Here is an 18882-nt window from a genome sequence, read left to right on the forward strand (position 1 = left end):
CGGTAAAATGGGATAACACAGAGTTTCTCAACCTTGACATTATTGGCATTTGGGGCTGGATCATTCTTTGTTGTGGGGATTGTCCTGTCCTGTGTGCTGTAGAATATTTAGCAGCAGCCCTGGCCTCTACCTGTTAGATGCCAGTAGCACCATTCCCTGTCCAGTTATGACAAAAATGTCTCCAGATGTTTTTGTGTTCCCTAAATGTCCCCTGTGTCAGTGTCCCCTGTGCCAGTGTTTCCTTTGTGCAGCAAAATCACTTCCAGTTGAGAATCACTGGGGTGAACTACCAGTTGGGTGTGCAGTGGACCTCGTCAAACTGTATCCAGGACATTGTAGACAGTCCATAAGTGCAGATTCTACTTCGTTCCAAGTTCACCGAGCACTTGACACTCCGTAGGCTGATTAATTGAATGGAGCTGTGACTATGGGTTTTCGCCACTTGGGGTGGAAATGTCATGGAACTGTTGGGGTGCCCCCAAGACGCACTAACAGAGTCACTGTCATTTTCTTAATTGCAGATCGATCTGGAGCCAGAAGGCAGAGTGTATGTCATCATCGATCTCTCAGGGTCGTCGGGTGAAGGTAGGAGAGCGTGACCTCTCATCCTTTTCCTCTTCTGTTGACCCTCTGTCTTCCAGTTTCTCCCTTCCTTCCTTAGCTGGCATGTTTCATAGTGACATTTAATGAGTTGGCACACTTTAAAGGAAAAAGGGTATTTTGAAGATGCTGTGTACCAATAGGGACAAACCATCTGTTATCTTTGGTGGAGCAAGAGGGAGGATTTTTGACTTACAACATGAGGCCAGTAACAGCGACGCTCCTGCCTGCTGGTGCACCAGGCGGGCTTCCACGGAGTTCCAGCGTCTCCCTGGAGGCTCCCGTGGGGGTTGTGTGTGTGTGATGGGAAGGAAGTCAAAGCAGTTGGTCTAACGGTATTCAGACATGCAACAAATAAGGTATCACATGGCAGAATCTTTTTTTCTTTGGAGCTTTTACTGAAGTGTTATTTTTTTTTTAATTATTTTAATAATTATTATTTTTTAGCCAGTCCCTCACGTAGGGCCAAGCCCTGATCTTAAAGAGTAATAATGAGGTAAGGGAACATCCACCCCCGCTGGCTGATTACACAGGGTATAGATGTTCTCAGATAGTTGGGTTTTTCTTCTTTCTTCTTCATACACCCTCTGCTCTTGATCCTGTCTTTGTCCACTTGTTACTGGTAAGGGCTTGCTGGGTCATGAGGCCTGAGCAGCCAGGGGAAAGGGGAAGACCAGATAATAAACCTTGTCCACACAGGAACAGGGAGGTGGTGGCAGACTTGGGCTCTAGAAAAGTTAGGAATTAGGATGGAAATTTAGTTATCGGGACTATTTTTCCTCTCCTCTTTCGTGGGCAGGGGGACAGAACAGTTGGTTTTGATGTCATGGCAGAAAGATCAGAAGACCAAGGCAGTTTCCTCTCGGCAATGAGAAAAAGATGGGGTTCAGGGGCTGTGGCCCAAAGGGAAGGCCAAACAGCTCCCTCAGGACCTGGCTAGCAGACTCGGGCCTTTTACAGCATCTTCCAGCATATCGGGGAGCACAAGCACAAAGTCACATGTTCTCCTCTACTTTAGGGAGGAAGCTCTAGTTTAAGGTTCAATGGGAGCAGAGATTATGTAAGCGAATTCAAAGGAACAGCTCAAATGATGCACTTGACAATGGTGCCCGATGATTTTCATTTGGCTGATTTATTACCCAGTTTCAATAGGTGTTCAATAATTGTGTGTACAGGGGGCTCATAAAAGAATTTGGTTCTCTTTGAATAGATTGAAATTATTTGGCATGGGTTTAAAACTTTAAACATCCTTCCAAAATTGGTCTCTTAACATTTTTTGTTCTTTGTTGCAAATTACATTTTGATGTTTCCAACTTTGCTTCTCTGTTCTCAGCTCAGAACAGCCCAGAATAGAATCTGTTGTAGAAGATTTGGGGATTTAGCAATCTTTAGTATGAAATATTTAAGACATACAAAAGGGACTAAAGAATAATAATAAACCAAGCACAAGTGTACCAACCACCCAGATTAAGAAATAAAGCAGCCAGTAAGGTGAAGCATTGCTTTCAGACGAGTGTGATCCCAGTCTCACCAGACTTAAAAGTACATATTTTTGGGCAGCCAGTTGACTCAGTTGGTTAGAGTGTGGTGCTCATAATACCAACGTCACCGGTTCGATTCCCACATGGGCCAGTGAGCTGCGCCCTTCACAGCTAAGAGTGAAAACAACGGCTTGACTTGGAGCTGAGCTGCTGGTGGGCGGCTGCTTGGCTCAGTTAGAGCGCAGAGCTCATAACATCAAGGTCGCCAGTTCAATTCCCACATGGACCAGTGAGCTGCGCCCTCCACAACTAGATTGAAAACAATGACTTGACTTGGAGCTGATGGGTCCTGGAAAAACACACTGTTCCCCAATATTCCCCAATAAAAAATTTAAAAAAAAATACTGAAAAAGAAAAAGTACATATTTTCAATCTGCAATTGGGTGCCACATATGTGAAGGGGATTTTTGACCATATAAGTGGTCAGTGCCCCTAACCCCACTTTCTTCAAGGGTCCACTATAGAAGGAGACCTTGTTTCATTGAGCTTTGCTTTCTTGTGCTTCACATATATTGCATTTTTTACAAACTGAAGGCAAGACCATCTATTAGCAAAAAGATTCTGACTCGCTGTATTGCGATTCTCACTTTATTGTGGTGGTCTGGAACGGAACCCGTTATATCTCCGACGTGCGCCTGTATTACAGTGGCCTCCTAATTGCAGACGCTGGAGAAACATTTGATGAGCAAAATCAATCCCCTTTTTTTCTTTACATAGTCGATATACAAAGGGATAATTAATTAAATATGTATTTCCTGTGCCAAGATGCTCGGCAACCAATGGGAGGCTTGGATTCTTTTTTTCGTTGAAAAGATTAACGACTTGCAAAATTATAGAAGACGTCCATTTTTACATTAGAGAGAAAGGATATGGACAAATGAATGAGTAAATAAATCAAAAGCAATTGATTTTTTTTCTTCTTGCTTCTATGGCTTATTGCATGTGAATGGCCAAAGCAATTTTCACTGGGCTGAATTCTTAGTCTCCTTTTTAAAAAAAAAAAAAAAAAGAAAGAAAGAAAATCTCTTTCATCTAAAGAAAATAGAGTTTACTTCAGAAATGCTGATGCATGCCAGACTCTGTAAAGTGCTAGCATGTGTTGCTCTGAAGAAAAGGAGAACTTTTTCTACTCTTTTTTTCCCTTGCTGTTGCTGGATTTGGGATTCTTTCCCTGGATGGTGGGAAGGACTTCCAGCAAACCCTGCTAGAAGCTGATCTTCTTGTGCTCTGTGTTCTCCTCATCTGTTCTCTCTGTCCTGCTGCTGGGACTTTGAGGGCTCCTGACCCAGAGGTGGTTTTGTTTTTGGAGGGTTGGGAGGGCAAGGAGAGGAGTGGAGGATGCGTAGCCAACACATTTGTTACCTAGGCTGCGTGAGAAGGGTCCAGTGCGAAAACGGTTGCCGTAGCTAGGCTCCACAAACTACGTGCTTTCTTTAGTGAAAGTACCTAACTTTGTATTCCACGGAAGGTTGAAAAGAGAGTTGAAATGAGGCATAACTGACATTTTCACTACTCTATTATTCTGCATCAGGCCTCCCTTCAAACACTCCAGTCCCATCAATGGAAAAAAATATATTCATAGAAATTGCACAAAGTTTACAACATGTGCAAATACCAGAGAGTTCAGAGAAAGGTGCGGGGGTGAGACTGTGTGAATACACCTCCTCTTCTAGGATGTGCCAAAGAATTTTTTTTTTTTTAACTAACACACTGTAGAAAGCCTGGACGTTGACGTCTGCTAGAGCCGGAGCTAATGTGATTTCTAACTGTCTAATAAAATTCCAGTGCTTGCACGTCCTGTGCAGTTCACCATAATGGGATTTGACCAGTGTGTGCTTTAGCTAAACCAGGCAACCTAACCCCAGATGTAAGGGGTCAGGCTGGATGACAGTTAAGGTCATCTCCGGTCATGTGATTTTGTCCTTTGGTATCATTTGAATAGACGTCTATCAGAGCTCAAGGCTGAGGGCTGGCTGGTATCTGTAGCAGATAGAGGGGTTAAAAGAAAGGGACTCTTTCTGACAGGTACTGTGTGAGGCACTTTCCCTACATCATCCCAAGTAGCAAACCTTCGAATGCTCCTCTGTGACCCTCCCATCTCAGGCACCTCTTAGTGCTTTGCTGTTATCCTAAGTAAGGATCCTGTTTTCCTGGTAAATAGGGCACTACAGGCTCACCAGAGACTGTATAAATCAGAGCATCAGTATCCCAGGTAACAGAAGCATACACAACAATGTAATTCTCCAATGCGCAGACTATTATTTCCTGCGGTGCACATTAGTTAGTATTTCTTCCTTTGTTGTGACGTCATTTGTATATTATTTCTATTCTTTATAATAATGTGACAATGCTCCATGATTTACAGGCTCCCACAGGAGGGGCAATCAATCTGACCTGGGCTTTCTAGGCTCTTCTTCCTCTGCCTTCTGTCCAGGTGTAATATCCACCTGGGAGAGTTCTTCAGTGTCTAAACCAACAATAGAAAGAACAAGAAGTAGGCCTCACGGGTATGTTTGGATCACCAAGCTGTTTCTCCACTAAGATGCAGAAGATATAAAATAATCTGAATGGTTTTTACAATACATGCAGCACAAACAATGCAGTTCAGTCAGGTCCTGGAGTGACTGTATATTGTGGAAGCAGAAGATGAGGGGCAGGGGGCAGGATCCACCCCTCTGTGCTTCTTTCTGAAGCCACGAACAGCAGAAAGTCTGCTCTCTGGGACTGGCAGCGGCTAGACTGGAAACAGCCTAGGAGGCCACCAGTCCTGGGTTTCAGTCCTGGCTCTAGTGCTTACTAGTTTAGAGCTTCCGATTTCTCCTCCATAAATGGGGATAATAGTACCTCCGATAGGTACTACGATACGATTGCTGTCAGAACGGTGCCTTGGTCCAGTGCACTTGAATGGGAGATGCTTAGTAAACATCCTAAGGCCCTGGAGATCTGAGGGCAGGGAGGTGGGGGTAGCTCTAACCCAGTGCCCTTGAAGGAGCAGCAGGCAGGTTCAGAGAAACCATTCAGAGGAAATGTTTGAGGACAGGTTTTGGACTCCCGGGTGTACATGTCCAAAAAGTCCAAGGACATAGCAAAGTGACAAAGACGTAATCTATAGACTAATATATCTGGCCATGGCTATGACATTGCTTTCTGCAGAGTTCAGATCTTGCCATAGTTTTGGCCCATCCTCTCTCTCTCTCTCTCTCTCTCCCTCCGTCCCTCCCTCCCTCTCTCACTTGCTTTTCCCCACGCTTCCGCCAATGAAGTATTTCCCAAAAGGATATTCCCGAGCTTGTTTGTGTCCTCCGGCCTTTAATGTCAGAACTCCTTCCTTGTCGGGGCCAGGGCTGTGTCCTCCCTGCTCAGTGCAGACTGAGCACATGTGGTCCTCATACTCTCACTGGCCCTGGGTAAAAAAAGCCCTTCGTCTATTTGAGGACCATTATTAAATCCCTCTTCTTCAGGCTGAATCAATCAAATCCCCAACAACCTTTTTGAAGGGATAGTTTAGAAATCTTAACTCATCTTTTCAGCTCTCTTTTGGACTTTTTTCAAGTTGCACAGAGAGACAGACGTGATCGAACCAGCTTTGGTCCATCCTGGATAATAATGTGTGTGGAGCCAGCGCCTGACAGTGTGACCTCCATGTAGGAGACGGTGGCGCAAGAAGTAAAGCGATGTACCCAAAGCCACAAGGTGGATTACACGGTCCAGTTGGGTCCAGAACCCAGGTTACAACCCAGTGCGCCCCATTCTAAATCACGGCCCCATCATGAGTTTGCCAACCTGGCAAAGACCTCCTGACTTCTTTTTTTTCTCACTTTTAATTATTTTCTTCAGCAAGCTTTTTACAGAACTGTAAAGCTAAAGTTGTTAGTTTTGAATCCAAGGGAGACCCACAGTCCTTTTCAGAAACAAACAGGTTCCTTTTCCACTCTCTGAGAAATGAAAACGCCATTGGTCCCAGTTCAGAAATGAGCTCCTTCTCAGGCTGTCTGTAAGGTGGATCCATAACTAAGTCTTGGTCTGCAACTAGACCTGACTCAAATTTCAGCAGCTTAATCATTTTCCTTATATCCCTAGCAAGCATTAGAGCCCTTCCTTCAGGGTTGACGTAGAGGGGGAGGATTCTTGAAACTGCCTCAGTCAGTGGGCAGGTTCTATCTAATAATATCTCTCGGATCCCAGAGTCCCATTGACGCTTCGGTTGATAAGAATCGTACCTTTTTCCTTCAAAATTCTGCATTATTTAATCGAATGCCTTCTGATTATGAAAAAGTTAAAAAGAACTATTTGTTCAAATGAGCAATAGTTCCCAATGCAGTTTAGTAAATGTGCCCGGTTTGGTGCTTGTCCTAGATTTGGGGAAGAGGAAGTGGGGAGGTAAGTGGAAAATGAGAGATGACATTCGTATGAACACATGGCCTTGCCTTCAAGAAGTTTGCAATTGAATTAGGAACCTAAGACGGCTTGCAGCACAAAAGCATTAGAGAACAATGTCAGGCAGTCTCATAATGAGTGCCCAATCGGTTGTTACCAGGAATTCTCCAAATGGGAATAAATTGGGGCTGGACTAACTCAGAAAAACTTCAAGGAAGAGGCAGGGCTTGGGCTGCAAAGGAAAAAATAGGTCATCTGGATGGATAGGGAAGAAGTGAGGAGGCCACACTGAGCAGACAGTGTCATGTCATCATTGTCAGAAACAGTTTTGATGCTCTTATGTTTAGGTAAGGCTGGATAGACACAATAAATTACATCGATGCAGTTTGCATTCTCTAGGAGCTCTCCAACAAAGACAGCCATCAGTGTTGCAGACAGAAATTTTCATGCTTTGCAAACAAGAAAATGAAATGCCTTAAATGATTAAGCTGTGTTTGAAGGTTGAAGGATGTGTGTTCGTGGCCAAGGCCTCTCGTTCACCTTGGCCCCAAAGAAGGAGAAATGTTCTAGATCAAGTTTGGTCAAGTCTGGGACATTGAGCAGAGCACATTTTATAAGCATGGGACTTAGGTGATTAGAAGGTCAAGTGCAGGTCCAGGCATCCCTTTGTGATCATTTCTGCTCTCTCTCTCTCTCTCTCTCTCCCCTCCCTTAGCAATTTTATGTAGTCCCATGGTAAGCACACTACCACTCATCCTCTTCCTCTCCAGCCTATCTAGCTAGTGTCCTGGCGTCAAGCCCAGACACTCCCACTCTTTCTCTTTTCAAGTTCTATTCAGTCTCTAATAAGATACATGGCTGGAGAGGTTAAAGAGAGCCCTGACCTTCCCAAACAGGGGACTTCAAAGTCAGGTACCAGCTCCAAGATGCTGATAGGTCTCCCTTCTGTGAGGTCTCCCTCCTATGGGGTGACTTAGGCAATGAGATGCTGGTCTGGTTCCCCACGTAGGCTCCTTAGACGTGCATGGACATGTCAGATTCTCCAGTAGCATGTACAGTACAGAGACAGCCTCAGTGCTTGAAAAGGGTGAAAATAACAAAATTCAGATGTTCAGAAACATTGATCTTGTAATGTGTACTCCACAGTCTGCCCCCAGCACGACTACTTGCTCCTGACACTCAGACTCGGGGCGTGGGCCCCTTAGTCTCCAGATATTTGGCTCCATCTTTTCTCCTGATGGAATAAATGCTTGTTCCCAGAAGTGACCAGATAAGACAAAGAGGATCAGCTTGACAATAGCAAGCACCAAACACCCATCAGGGGGCTCATAATGCCACAAAGAGACAATGGTGAAATACTTGAAGAGAAATAAGCCGAGAAACCCTCATTTCCTTCCAAATAGGCTGTGCACGCACAGCAGTTCCTCTGAAATAAATCTTTCACGGTTAACAACACCAAATGGCAACCATTAGCAGATGAAAAACGGAATTGAATCGTGAGTGTTTGGAGAGCAGAGCTCCTTAGGATCACTTGTAAGCCTCCTTCCCCTCTGCCGTTATGCGAGCATAGATGTGTATTCTCTGTTGTCTTGTGTGCCTGTTTTACTAATGAAGTAATTGAGGAAGGAAGAGTCATATTGAAGATATAAGCTTATAGAAAGGGCAAGTTTATAATAGATCTTTAGTCAAGAACTGAGCCCTGTATTTCCTGGCTTTGTTATTCTCTGTCTTTGTTGTCTTGCTATACATCATCTCTGTGTCTTATAAAGTAGATTGTTTTGGGGAAATTCATGTTTGTAGCTCAGATCATACTGGGTCAAAGTAGCCTATAATTTAATCATTTACTATTGTTGATATTCTTGTGATTTGGCTTGAAACAAAAAAAGAGTATTTCCATTCATCTAAATTAACTTAGAGAGTTGTCTTTTAGGACCAATTACTGTATTTTTTTTTTTTTTTAAGATTTTTTTTTTTTTTAATTGGGGAAGGGGAACAGGACTTTATTGGGGAACAGTGTGTACTTTCAGGACTTTTTTTTTTTTCCCAAGTCAAGTTGTTGTCCTTTTAATCTTAGTTGTGGAGGGTGCCGTTCAGCTTCAAGTTGTTGTCCTTTCAGTCTTAGTTGTGGAGGGCACAGCTCAGCACCCGGTCCAGTTGCCATTGCTAGTTGCAGCGGGGCACAGCCCACCATCCCTTGCGGGAGTGGAACCGGCAACCTTGTGGTTGAGAGGACGCGCTCCAACCAATTGAGCCATCCGGGAATTCAGCGGCAGCTCAGCTCAAGGTGCCATGTTCAACCTCAGTTGCAGGGGGCGCTGCCCACCATCCCTTGCAGGAGTCGAGGAATCGAACTGTCAACCTTGTGGTTGAGAGCCCACTGGCCCATGTGGGAATCGAACCGGCAGCCTTCAGAGTTAGGAGCATGGAGCTCCAACAGCCTGAGCCACCGGGCCGGCCCTACTTTATTCTTTTATCCAGTTGAAATTGACCGGTGCTGACAGTTTTATTGATTTTTCTTATTACCTAGTTTTGTTGAAACATTCATGTTTTCACAATCAAGTATATTCACAATCTTATTTGAGCTAACACTGGGACTTTTATCTTTCCTTCTTTATGATAAATCTGTAGTGTGAGCTTGTGGGGGCCTGTGGAGGTGTGCGTATTGGCTCCCGCACACGCATACACATATGAGAACGAATGTCTGTGAATCACCTGTTCTGTCTCCCCTTTGGCCAGTTCCCTTCATTAAAACATCCCTTATTTGCTTGTCTAAACTATACGAGGCACTGGGATTGTAGAGCTAATGAACATGGTCCCTGCTCTCAGGTATCTGTGCTCTTACAGAAGGAGACTAGTAAGCTCAGCGCAGTAATGTGTTTTAGCTACTGCGTAGCTGGTACAACAGGATGAAGTGGGACATTGAAGAGACTTCCTTCCACTTGAGGGCTCTCCCTGGAGTAAGTCCATAAATGACATTCACCAACACTTCCACATGCCCTCATCAGCTCCTCATGGCAACCCCGAAAAGGAGGTAATAATCTCTCTTTGAGTGAGGAAACAGAACTAGTCCATGGTGGCATTTTTATTGGCACCAGGGATCACTCTCCAGTGTTTAGGATCAGGCTTATTCCAGGCCTGGTCGTCTCCGCAGCCTGTCTTCACCAGCTGGGGTACCTTCTGCCCAGCTAAGGCGGGCAAGTCAGCTGCCAGTGGGTTATTCCTACTCTCCAGGCACTTAGGTTCGCCTGTTTCCTGACAATGAAAATAGTGGTGATTAGTTCAGTGCCTCTATTATTAGCCAGGTGTGAATTCTTTTGGAATTGTCGAGAAGTGTGAACTCAGGGGAAGTTAAGTTGACTTTCAGGTGTATCTATGTGTTATTGGGACTAGGATTTCTTAGACACCTGCATTGTAGTTCCTGCTCCACAATTAGTCAATTACTTGGTTTACTGATTGAATGAACAAACACATACTGAGTCTGCTGTATGCCAGACACCATGCTAAGAGCTGGAGAAACAAAGATGAAACAGACCTAGGCCCTGTCCACTAGGAGCTCCCAAGCTAGGGCACGTCAGCAAAGAGTCATCTATTCCACTTGGGGCTTGGTGGCCTCCTCTGTACGTGGAGAGGTGATGGGACTAAGACAGCCTGCTCGCTCCTAGTTCTGAGTCAAAAGCTGGTGAAGTCCGCACCAGCCAGGCACCTGAAAGGGGGAAGTAGGAGAGAATAACATTTTTTAAGCCAAATCTCTGTACGGAGATTACTTTGTTTAAGCTTAAATAGATGTACCAGATAGATTTTATTAACTCTCTTTTACATGTGGGAAAAATGAAGCTTAAAGAGTTTACTGTGAATCACCTGGGGTTCCTTTGAAAATTCAGATTCTGTGCTCGCTTTGGCAGCACATACACTAAAATTGGAAAATTCAGATTCTGACTCAGTGGGCCTGGGGTGGGGCCTGAGATGCTGCATTTGTCCCCAGCTCCCAAGAGACGCTCATGCTGCTGGTCCTTAGACAACACTTTGTGTAACAAGAGACGACAAGACCTGTGATTTCCCCCCAAACCATGCCGAGCAGGCACCAGTCTCTATCTGATGGAAAATTAAAACGGGAATCTACTGATTTCTCCCTTTCCCTACTTCCAACCATTTAGTCCATCTCAAAGTCAATACCTTCGAATCCTTTTCTGTTTAGTATCTTTTCCTTCCCCATTCTCCTTTCTTCTGAGAAAGGGGCCGAGAAGGCACTTGGTATTCTTAGGGAGGGTGGGCAGTGACATCCAGGCCTTGGTTTTCCAGCCCCAACTTTGTCTGCAGAAGGTCAAAATGTGTAGTGTTAGTGTTCTTCAGCTAGCATAACATGAACCAGTTTATACCAGGAAGACCAAAAGCACCCAGTCAGGATACTGGACTTTTGTTTTGTTTTTGTGTTTGTTTTTCTATAAATACCCTCCAGTATTGAGTGGTGCTTGAATTTGATCCCACTGTGCTAATTTTCTCCTGGTTCCTGGGGCTTTAATTAAAATAACTCACCCAGGGACCTTGCTAGAACTTACCTTTATGTGATCCTCCACTGAGGTAGGCAGGTGGCACCTGCCTTCAGATCAATGGGGAAACACAGAGGGAGTTCTAGATTAGGTGCTGGGGACACAGGAGGGACATAATTTTTACTTGTCGGATAAATGAATGCATGGCTAAATGAAACAACAGGAAAAAGTATCACTTTAAAAGGAAACTATTGAAATAAACAAGGTGTTTGGACTGACTTTGCTTTGGATAATCTGTTCATATTCCAGTGTACAATCAGTTTCACCGGTGGGAGGGGCCCGCTTTCTGTGCCTGGCACTTAGGACTGCCTCGGAGCCTCCATACACACCAAGTGTCCAGTTATAATACCCTGTCCCCTGCGTGGTTGATTCAACTACTTCTCTACTCTTTTAAAATTTGATTTCAAGTTTGCCTCCTCTTGGGGGCCTTCCCATGTTGGCCCACCCACCCCCAGCTGTTGGGTCACGCATGACACTGTATTTGCTCCCACTCTCTTCTGTGTCTCTCTGTACAACCAGGTACTCATATATTTATATTGTATCTATAACTAGAGTACTGGTTGTGCTCTGCCCACCTCAGTAAGCCACAAGCCGTTCAAGGGCAGAGGTTTCTGTAAAATGGGCCCAGATCTGGGAGCTGACCCAGCACACAGGAGGGTACTGGCTGGCCTCCTTATATGGCAATGCTGAGCCTGGAGCCCTGTCTTACTATTTGAACAACACAAAGCCAGACTGGGAACAAGGGCTATCTCTGAACTTGGACAAAGTCCACGGAAGCCTTAATTATTGCAGGGCCTCCTTCGTGCTGGGCTTGAGGCCCCAGTGAGTTACACTGAATTCAGCATTGAGCAGTTTTCTGGTGAGATGTAATGGGAGTAACTCTTTTTTTAAATCAGAAGCTTGGATTCTGTTCCTGGCCCTGCTACTCACCAACATTTGAAGGTGAAAACAAAATCATTGAGTGTTTCTAGCCCTCAACTGGATTCCGTCAACAGTGTATTAAGATGCTATGATTCAGTGAATACTCAGGATTTCAGATTTTCATATTGAACACTTTTTGAATCCAGGTGTGAGTCAACGAGGAGGTTTTCCTAATCTCTCTTTATACTTAGCACCAGGGAGCCAGACTCTGTTCTTTCTGGCCAAAGCAGGGGATCCTTAGTAGTGGGTGAGACATGGTGAGTATCTCAAAAACGTAAAGTGTGACCAAGTGGAAGAGCAGAGGACTTACCTTGTGGCTCCTTAGGCAGTTCTAGGGCCACAGGAGCAGAAGTCATAGGGAGGCAGCTTTAAGTATAGTTTCATACATGGAAAAAGCCTCTAGTAGACAGAGCTTGTCAGCAGTTTAATACATTTGAACAGAAAGTAGGGAGCTTTTCATCTCTTGAGGTATTCAAACAGAGAGTGAATGAGTTTTGAAATTCTGTAGAAAAGATTCATCTTCTAATGGTCTTCTGTAAGATTTGAATATTCATAACAGCTTTCATAAGGATAATAAGGCAACTATTTAATTTTTAAAAAAATCCAAGGCCCACACTGTATAAAGATAGAGAGAGGGGATGCATGAAATAATGGGAAAAAGGAATAAGTTAGATCTTAGCATCTATTTTACAGAATGGTTATATTTCTCGAAAATTTGGGCAAAAACGGAAATGTTAAAACTTGGATCTTGTTTTAACTAGGGAAGGTCTCTAGTTGAATGGACCCTAAATTGTATGCACCCCTCCTGTGAAGACTTTAAGTGGAAAAATCTCTCGTAATATCAATATTCGCTCCTAAAATCTCTGTCACATGGATACGCATGTTCACTTAGAAAGTGGTCCATTGATGTGCATCTGGGAAGAGGTCCCTCTAGGGGAAAGAAGAATGGCAAGGAAGGCCCCGGACTTTAGGGGAAAACATCATTTTGTCAAGCTTGCTCATGCATGTTGTGAGTGAAGGATTTTCTCCTCAAACTTAGGAAAGTATTGCATGAGCGCTACAGAAGGAGGAGGAAACTGAGGTTCCTTTAAGAAGGGTTTGATTTTAGGTAGATAGCTTTTCAGTATGGCGGGTGATGTACGGCCATAAATAGAAGAAGGCATTTACTGCCCATGTGAGGTGGGGCACCAGGCAGGTGGTGGACTCATCCCCGCCTAACGTTGACCTACCTTTTTGTCTAATGCTTGAGATTTTACCTTTAGAGCTTTCACGTTGATGGTGGTTTAAGCTCTTGATGCCCATTAAATCGCTAATTCTTCCTTCCCTCAAAAAAAAAAAAAAAAAAAAAAAAAGAACCCTTTTAGAATGATGTAATCCTAAGCCTTTCTTGAATCTTCTGTGCATAAAGGACCGACAGTGAGGTTTGTAGGCAGTTCCTTAATTTTGCGCGTGATGCTTTCTGGAAGGGTGTCTGACGGTCAAAGCAGTGGAAGTTTGAATAACTGAGGTTAAGGTTATAATGGGAGATTCCATTCTGAGAAAACGAAAATGTGTTATAAAATCTTCTTATTATGTCTCATTGTTTAGACACGGTGTTTGGTGATATTTTCAGCATTTTTTTCCCACTTGGTCATCTGGGAAGCCTGTCAACCTGCTGAAGTGTGGCGAGGGGTGGGGATGGGGGTCCAGCTGAGGCTAAACAGGGACCTTTGCAGACCCCTGGGATCCTTCACCGATTTGCTATAGTGGACTCCATTCTCTGACATAGAAATGATACGTCTTATCACAAGGGCCAATGTTTTCATTTTCTTCTGTCGCATCATTTTTATTTAACCAAAAAAGGGCAGGCGGCAATAAAATATTCAAATAATTGCACAAACAGTTTCTTTAGAGTCTAAGCTCTATGGACTGTGTCTATTTTGGTCTCTGCTGTACCATCACGGCCTAAGACAGTGCCAGGATGCGCGGTCATTAGGAAATGTTTGTGCCATGAATTAGTGAGTGACTGATGGCCAGGTAGGTATGGTGAAGGTGGCACAGTGACTTGGCAAGCAGAGAGCACCACTGTGAAATGTCATTACCAGCTGATGGCTGGGCATCCACTGTATTGCTTAAAGGCTAAACATACAAAAGTCAAGAATTGCCTGTAATAGGTGGGTGTGAAGTCACCAGAAATGTCAGCAGAGCAGCTGGAGCCTGAAAAACAGACTTCACCTGCTTAATTACAGATGTCCATCTAGCTTCTCAACCTCTCCCTGACTGTAATTACAGCCCTTGTGGCCACAGTACCGCCAAGCCAACTAGAAACACCTTGCTCTGCCTAGAGAGGGACCTACTTTGCTTTTATTTTTAATTTTTTAAAACATAAATCAAACCAGGGTCCTTTCGATTTAACATTCACTTCCTATTGGCCTGAGGCCTTCACTGGGCTTCCTTGCCTTAGAAAACAAACAAATGATCATTTCTTTGTTTGTCTTGGGAAAAAATACCCTCTGTGTTTTGTTTCTCTTGAATTAATCTGTCCTTTGGGATTAATTTAAGCCAGCCTTACTCTCCCTCCCTTCCACTATTTTTACTCTGAAATTATATATCATGGGTCATATGTACCTATGACCCAGATTAAGAAAGAAAACATGGTGGTGCCTTTTTAGCCCCCTGGGGCCCTTCACTGATCTTGCCCTCACCCTTTCTCCCCCGAAAGGTAACTACCATCCTGAAAATTGTGTTCTTTTCTTGTATTTCTTTGGTGATTTTACCACCTATATGTACGTTTTCTTAATACTATATTGTTTCGCTTTGACCTCCTTTTTAGCTTTATTCAAATAGAGTATCATCCTATATAAATTCTTTTGCAAGTCACGCAACATTATACTTTTGAGATTCGTCCATACGGGTGTGTGTGGCTGTAGTTCTTTCATTTTTATTGCTTTATGTCATTCCATTATGTATCAAAATTCATTTATCTGTTCTATTCACAGATATCTGGGTTGTTTTCAAGGTTTTGCTATTAGGGACAATACTGTATTCTGGGGCACACTTGCATCTATCGTTTCTTTATGTTATTGATTTCACTGTGTAACTGATGGTTCAATATGTTTGTTCAGTTTTACTCAGTAATTATAAATTGTTTCCCAAATCGATTGGACCAGTTGATGCTACCACTGCAAATACTTGCAATTTCCAACTGCTTTACATCTTTATGAATAGTTAGTATTATAAGACTTTTAAATTTCTGCCAGTATGGTGGGTGATATGTCAGTATAGTTTTAATTTGTATTTCTAGGGTTATTAATGATATTGAGAATCTTTTCATATACCTACAGGTTTTTTATCTTTCCTGAAAAATACCTGTTCATTCCTTTTGTGCATTTTTTTCTGTTATTCTTTTGTCTATTTGTTATTGCTTCAGACACAGTTATATTTGTTGCAAACACCTTCCCCTAATTTGCGGCTAATATTTCCATTTTACTCTACGGTCATCTGATAAATAGACATCCAAAGAATGAAAGAAGAAATCATTTCACATGTTTGGGCTTCTGTTTCTGCTTAATTGAATAAGCATACCGATGTATTCCCACCCTGCTAACTCCACAACGAGTGATGGCAAAATGAGTTGATATGCATGAAGGCACATTTTGAAAGTAAAGCACATATATATAGCGTATATACACACAGATATAGAAAGTCTAATTTTCTTCCTACATTATCATACTGCCTCCATTTTTAACACCATTACATACTTGTACTTTCTGGGAATATTTTTTGTTGTTGAGCTGCTTTTTTATTGTACCTTGGTGCCTTCTGAAATTATTTATTTCCTTTTTCACGGACTATCTGTTGTTTGTCCCTGTAGAATGTAAGCTCCAGAGGACAAGAATTGCATTGGGAAGACCATTTTAACATTGCATTCCTAGCAACTTGGAACAGTGCCTGGTACATAGCAGGTGCTGAGAAATTTTGTTCAATGAATGACTGAATCAGTGGTGTTAGTAGTAGTCATGATACCATTGCTGTGCAGTCATCCAGATGCTGTATTTAGGATTTGCTCCCTGCTCAGATAACTTTCAAACTTATGTGGTATATTGTTCAATGTGTCTCAGGCCTTTTCCTTTTCAGCAAGGGTGGGTGGAGCCAGAGGAAGGGAATTGTGCCCTTGGGAGCTGAGAGCTCAGTTTTTAGATTTGTAACTGGGGCCCCTGATAGGCTGGCACTGCTTCGAGGGCAGATTTCTAGGGTGAGACCAGAATTTCCCAGGCTATTTGCTTTGCCGTTCTGTATGGTTGCTGTCAAGTTTGCTGCTTTTCCAAATCCTGTTGGCTTTTGCTTTGTTGCTATAGAAACCAGAGCTGGTAGTTTGGGGAAAATGTGTGTGTATGTGAGTGCTGGGGGAGGGGGTGTTGTGGAAGTGGTGGAAAACCAGAGCTGGGTGGTGGCCATGGACGCGGAGTGAGTGAGGACAGCAGGAAGATGGGCACTACACAAGTCTCCAGGAAGGCCCTGCCGATTTGGAGGGAACTCTCTTCAGAGAGCTTCTGATTGCGCATGGGCCACACTTGGGGAACAGGCGTCCCTTTGTAGATCTGCAGGGCTCCCCTGGCGCCTGTCCAGCCCTTCAGTGGAACATCTGGAAAGCCTTGGCCCCTCCCCGTGGCAAAGCCGCTGAGCCCTGGAAACAGAGTTCAATGACCTCTTCTTGGCTTCTCCTTAACCCATGTCCCAGACAAGTGTTTTTCTGGGAACCAGTGAGGAGCGCAGATCTTTGAGGCAAGACTCATGTGCTGTTGCAGTAAGACTTTCACTTTTGATAAAAGGGTGGGGGCAGAGAAAGGGTCTGGGTAGCGAGAGCAATGAGAATTTGGCTTTTCAGGAAATCAGCACCCCAGTGGGGAGCCCTGCTTCCTACTCACTGGTTTTCTGGCTGGGAAAACAGCAAGCTGCCTGACGCTAATGCTCCTTCTGCGGGGGCTGTTATTAGGGGTGGGTGTGGGCTGGAGCATAGAGACTAATTTGGTTCGGATCCCCACAGACAATCCTTGCCACCCCTGGGAGATAATTCTGAAAAAGCACAGGGTGACTCTTTTTTTTTAATGCACATAATTTATCACATTCTGGGTTGTGCTGAAGACAGTGAAAGAAATTTATGATGTATAATAGATTGGGAAAAATATGCCATGTCATTACCTGCTCGGCAGTAATGTTTTATAACCCAAGTGTTCGGGTGTACATTTAATATTTATCATAAAAATATATGTACATACAATAGAAAAAATATATAGGAAGAGTAGAAATGCCCTTAACCCATCCATCAATAAATGGCCTCTTCCCTCCTTGGGACCAGGCAGCCAAGATCAGTTTACCTTCAGTGTCATTAAAACAAAAGCAGTTTTCTTCTTACCTCTTTCTTGATGGTAGGTACTCAGTAAGTGCCCTTTGAACTGTTGGTGGGAATGTAACTGGAGTTTTCCTTGACCTAGAAATTCTGCCGCAGATTTATCCCATTGGCAAACCTGCAAAGACAAATCGCCAGATGTGAAACAGCAAAATACTAGAAACAAGGGAAATGCCTATAGCTAAGGGGCAATTTTGTACCTCCCTAAATGGCATAATTAAGCAAGCATTACAGGTTTTAGGCTTGATGCTCAAAATAAATGGTAAGGTGAAAGAAGTAAGTTGGCATAGTATGTATCGTATGATTCTATGTGTGCAAAAAGAAACCCACATCACGCACACTAGACGGGTACACACAAACATTTTCACCTCTGAAAAGTGAGAAGGGGGACCAAAGGACGTTGAAGTCATTGACATTTTTGCCTTGAGCTTAAATATTTACAGTCCGTTCATATGTATTCCTCCTTATGTTGCCTCCTAGCGTACATAACTACCCCCTCGCTGATCCCTCCATGCCTCACCTGGGTTCCTCTACGGTGCAGCTTGGCCTGCTTTCTGAAGCCCTACAGGACTCCCTGGTCACACAACTTAGCAGTACGTTAGGCCTATCTTAGGTTGTTCGCTTCCTTGTTTCCTGGTGTCAACTGGTCTTCAGCCAGCCCATCAGGAGGGAAGATAGTACTGTGTACAAGAAGCCATCATAGTGCAGCTTGAGTGGTAGGGGTCTCTTTGGCTGGCTCTTCCTGCTTCCTGTGTCCCTGAAGCTGGACTCTGCGTCACTGACCTCTGCGGCCCAGTCCCTAGGGCTGAAATGTTGGGAAACCTGTTTCCTAGTCACCCTACAGGTGATATGAACAAGGGCGTAATGCCCAGGGCTTTGGCTACTGCGAGGACTCAGGGCGGGCAGCCTCTTACTAAAGTCAATTCTATTCTGTCGTCAAGGCTGTGTGTGTGCCTGCACCTGTGTGCGTGCGTGTGTGCGTGCATACTGACGCACGTGCACCTACGTTCCCACGCACACGTGCACTCACAGTTACCTGTGTGGCAGGCTCCTGGGCTCCATGCTCAGCAGAGACTACATCAGCGCTGGAGACTCAGGTACTCTCCTGCCCCAGATTAGTGTTCTGGCTGAGCACCATGATTAAAAACACAGCCTTCCTTGTTCTCTGTTTCACTCCCTGGTGCCTGCAGGCTCTGCAGCCCCCTCCCAGCCGCTTGCCAGGGCCCTGCCCGAGGAGTAAGGAGCAGGTGGGGACAGTTGTGTGGTTTGAGGGGCTGTGGGGTTGTGGGAGAGGGCAGCCAGACGCCCAGTTTGTCCTGCTAATGTGCATTTGTGGTTCTGAAAGGTGAGTATGAAGATTAGGGTCCCCATTTCCTGGCATCTCATTAGCATTCACTCTTCTCACTACTTTGTTTGGAAGAACTTGACTCTTCAGGAAAAGGGAGGGTCTCAGGGTCCCCCACTGTGTTGCCTGTATAATGTGGCCCTTGGTATTTCCCACATAAAG

At 44.1% G+C, this 18882-nt stretch overlaps 1 protein-coding gene across 2 annotated transcripts in view; it reads left to right on the top strand.

The window, feature by feature from the left end:
• The window catches only part of PRKCE (protein kinase C epsilon), a 469050-nt gene that overhangs the window by 172536 nt on the left and 277632 nt on the right, over positions 1-18882 (top strand). For both annotated transcript variants that reach the window (XM_019748626.2, XM_019748625.2), the window contains one exon: positions 522-585. In XM_019748626.2, the coding sequence (XP_019604185.1) occupies positions 522-585 (64 nt within the window). The remainder of the gene's footprint in view (positions 1-521; positions 586-18882) is intronic.

Source organism: Rhinolophus sinicus, linkage group LG05, assembly GCF_036562045.2.
Source record: "Rhinolophus sinicus isolate RSC01 linkage group LG05, ASM3656204v1, whole genome shotgun sequence".
In the NCBI taxonomy this organism is placed as follows: Eukaryota; Metazoa; Chordata; class Mammalia; order Chiroptera; family Rhinolophidae; genus Rhinolophus; species Rhinolophus sinicus.